Here is a 3304-nt window from a genome sequence, read left to right as displayed (position 1 = left end):
CATATTATTGAGCAATGAACTAACCGAGAGTTCGCTGCATTCGGAATTTTGCGGTAACAACAGCTTGGCTAGCTGCTTAATGAGAGCCAAAGCTCTAAGAACTTTCAACACGGCCTTATAGAGCGGTATGTGTCTAGCCATGTCTAATACTGAATCATTTCTTAGATAGGAACTAATGGCTGGGAGCAAAGCGCTGAAAAATTAGTTAAACAAACTGTAAAAACAACAAGTTTGCACAGCCTTTTAGTTTACCTTTTGGCTAACATCTCGGGAAACTGAGGCGGTAGAACATATCCGACCAGTTCTTCACCAGCTTCATCATTGGGGTTGATATAACTTGCCAATACATCCAATAAGACTGTCACATGCTCCTCTTCAGTTTTCTGTTTCATTAGGGCTTGCTCAACGTTCCAGCTTTGTTGGGTGGATCCAGTTCCGAATCCCGTACCTTTAATCACAAACAGAAAATCGCATTACTCATTTAAATTCAAATTCAGTTTACAGTCCCCACCTTTCGCCCAGTAAAGCTGGCGTTCTTCCTTCGTTTTCTGATTCTTAACGGAGTCCTTCTCATGATTGGTTGAGGAGTGATGCGTCAGCAGTCCCAGGCAAGACAGAATTAGCTGCACAGCTCCACTACTAATACTGATTCTTCGTAGAAGTCGGCCATCGTCGGAACACAAAGGGGATACGTCGTAAAGCTGGCGTAACACTTCAAATGGAAAGGTTGCCAAAGATGAGGCCACGGCCCACTGCAACATGTCTCGACCTAAACAAAACAAACAGTCGAAAAGTTAGACATTCGTCCAAAGCCCTGGCCAGTCTACCTTCTCCGTCGTCAGTAACGCCCAACATAAGTCTTAACAGACAAATCGCCTTTTTGGTGTCTTTTAGTAGCACGTCTGCATATCCAGGCAGTCGCAAAAACAAACTGAACGCAGTTAGGGAATGTGGAGGAATTTGCGAGATTGTTCCCGTCGAACTGGGCGATGCAGAGTTACTCATCACCTCTTCGATATCCTCGTATAGATCATCGGCATCTGAGAAAGTTGAGCACAGTAAAAATCATGAGTGACTCAGTGAGAGCTCAGCGCATACCTTCTAGCTTAATCCATTCGGATTCGGAGAAATCAGGCATCGTCTTTTCAGGATTTGCAACTCTGATCGCCTCAGGATATACTGTAGGTAAGTGCTGAGCTAAAAGAGCCAAGCCACCAATAGAGCTGAATGCCAGCAATGCGTTGCAAATGGGGTGCTGTTGTTGGACCATATAAATCGCTTCCTTGGTCTGATGTTTGCGTTCATCACCTACGAAATTGAGCCATAACAGACACGATTACAATAGCGAAAAATCGCACACTTACTTGTGCTCTCACTAACTGTGAGATGAAGAAATGGCCAGTTGTTCGTGATGTTTTTCGATTCGATGAGTAGCAGCAGTTGCCCCAAATTCAAGCTCAACGGAAGCGGTTCGCCGGGAAAAGCTTGACATGAGATGCATCGCCCCTCGATTATATCGTAGACCAGAGTCTCTGACGCGTAGCGCTTCTTCTTCGATTGGGGTGTGACAGCAGCAAGATTCTTAATGTCTTTAGCACGTTTGTCTTTAGCAGTATTTCCCGCGGCCATGCTTAACACTCCAAACTCCGCCACATAAAAGTCTTTGAGATGCGAGGTGTCTTTTTTTGATATGGTCGAAGACTTTTTGGACGATACCGATTCCGATTTGGAGGCGGACGCGTTGGGGGGGCACGAAATATATCCCTCCAAGATTTCGCCTAAACAGGTTGAAGTACTCATATACGACGTTCTGCGATGGTGTGTCTGTTTAAATGCCGGATGGACTGGAACGATCAGTTCAAAAATGTTGAAGTTTTGGTAGAGTGCAAAATTTGCTTCAATGATGACTGGCACTTTCTCGTTCTCCAGAAGCAACTGAAGTATAAGTCGGCGCAAAAAGCCAGAAATGTCGTTTTGCTGCAAGGATATCACTTCACATAGGACTGTCGCTAAACGAGCTTGATTCGTCGGATGACACAAACAGCATTTCGACAAAAACTTCACACAAATTTCTTCTAAATGTACGAGGGCCTCGGACTGCATATTGGCGCTGTTGAATGGATTCTTGCAGAGCCAATGTAAGAGCTGAGGCCAAAACGAAGATCCATCTGGGGATCCAAGCCAGTCTCTAAGCATCTTCTCATCACAGGCGTTAGTAAAGAACTGCAATATTGCGGCCACTTGCTCGAGTTTGGCCATCGGCACCGAACTGTCCTGGTCGTTCTTATTGCAAAATTCGTGAATGGCGTTATTCAACAGTTTCGGCAACCCTGAGTCTAACAGTTGCTGGATTGCGGTGGGTGACCTGCTAGCCAAAGCCACAGTCTCCAGTTGTTCTTGCGATAAATCCAATTCCGACAAATCCCGTATGATCAAATGACCATACCATTCGCAATTCGCGTAGTCTTCCTTGTGGTCATCCGTCATTCCTTCTGCATCTTTGCGATCATCGCTGATTGAGGCGGCTCGATCAGTGGACAGATTGGGCACAAGAACGCCGACTTTCTGCAGCAACAGCGGAAATAATTCGGAACGAATGTAGCACACGGAGCACAGAAGACAATCCAATGTATATTTTAAACTGTTGTTGGTGGTTCTCATTTTCAAATCGTAGATCGCATCAAACAGGTCCAGAGTTATAAGTTCCTTCAAGTCGTAGCCAATTTCGGCCTCTTTACTGAACCACAAGATGGATGCTATACTGGAAACGTACGTGGGGCTACAGTTTCTAGTATTCCCTGTTCGCAAGCATTCATCTGCGGTTGCTTTCAACCACTTTAGGACCATATCAACTCGATGGCCAGTATTGGCATCCTGAAAAAGCACAATTATATTCTCTATTCAGGCATCGTTAGCGTGTACAGAAAGGGTGTCCAATTTTTTAATTTTAATTAACGATCGTCAGCTTAACCAATTTTAAAAGTAATCACTATATGGTAGCAGAGAAGATTCCAAGTGTGCGGAACCGAACATTGAATTACCTTTTTTCTATTTGTAACACCTCGAATTTTTTTTGGGGGCCCACCTAAGCCCATAATACAGTTTAGCCCCGTGTCCCATGCATCCGTTTGTACGATAATACGATGGTACGAAAGTGTTTCTATTGGTTGGAGATCTCTCAATTCGTCCTCCGTTCGTAAGACGGCGGAAGAAAATTTAAGAAATGGTTCAGCATTGGACATGGCTAGACACATACCGCTCTATAAGGCCGTGTTGAAAGTTCTTAGAGCTTTGGCTCTCATTA

General features: G+C 44.6%; 1 protein-coding gene across 1 annotated transcript in view; it reads right to left on the bottom strand.

Moving 5' to 3' along the window:
• LOC109546878 (baculoviral IAP repeat-containing protein 6) overlaps nt 1–3304 on the bottom strand; it is a gene marked incomplete at its 3' end in the record, with an annotated part of 36898 nt that continues 33594 nt past the window's right edge. The window contains exons 32-37 of the mRNA XM_048667232.1: nt 1365–2874; nt 1099–1308; nt 828–1040; nt 512–769; nt 253–448; nt 1–193 (exon numbers count right to left, since the gene is read on the bottom strand). Coding sequence (XP_048523189.1) covers nt 1–193; nt 253–448; nt 512–769; nt 828–1040; nt 1099–1308; nt 1365–2874 — 2580 coding nt within the window. The remainder of the gene's footprint in view (nt 194–252; nt 449–511; nt 770–827; nt 1041–1098; nt 1309–1364; nt 2875–3304) is intronic.

The sequence above is a fragment of the Dendroctonus ponderosae genome, unplaced genomic scaffold (assembly GCF_020466585.1).
Source record: "Dendroctonus ponderosae isolate FM_Combo_2020 unplaced genomic scaffold, Dpon_F_20191213v2 Dpon_F_20191213_6, whole genome shotgun sequence".
Lineage (NCBI taxonomy): Eukaryota > Metazoa > Arthropoda > Insecta > Coleoptera > Curculionidae > Dendroctonus > Dendroctonus ponderosae.
This window is presented reverse-complemented; position numbering and strand designations above follow the sequence as displayed.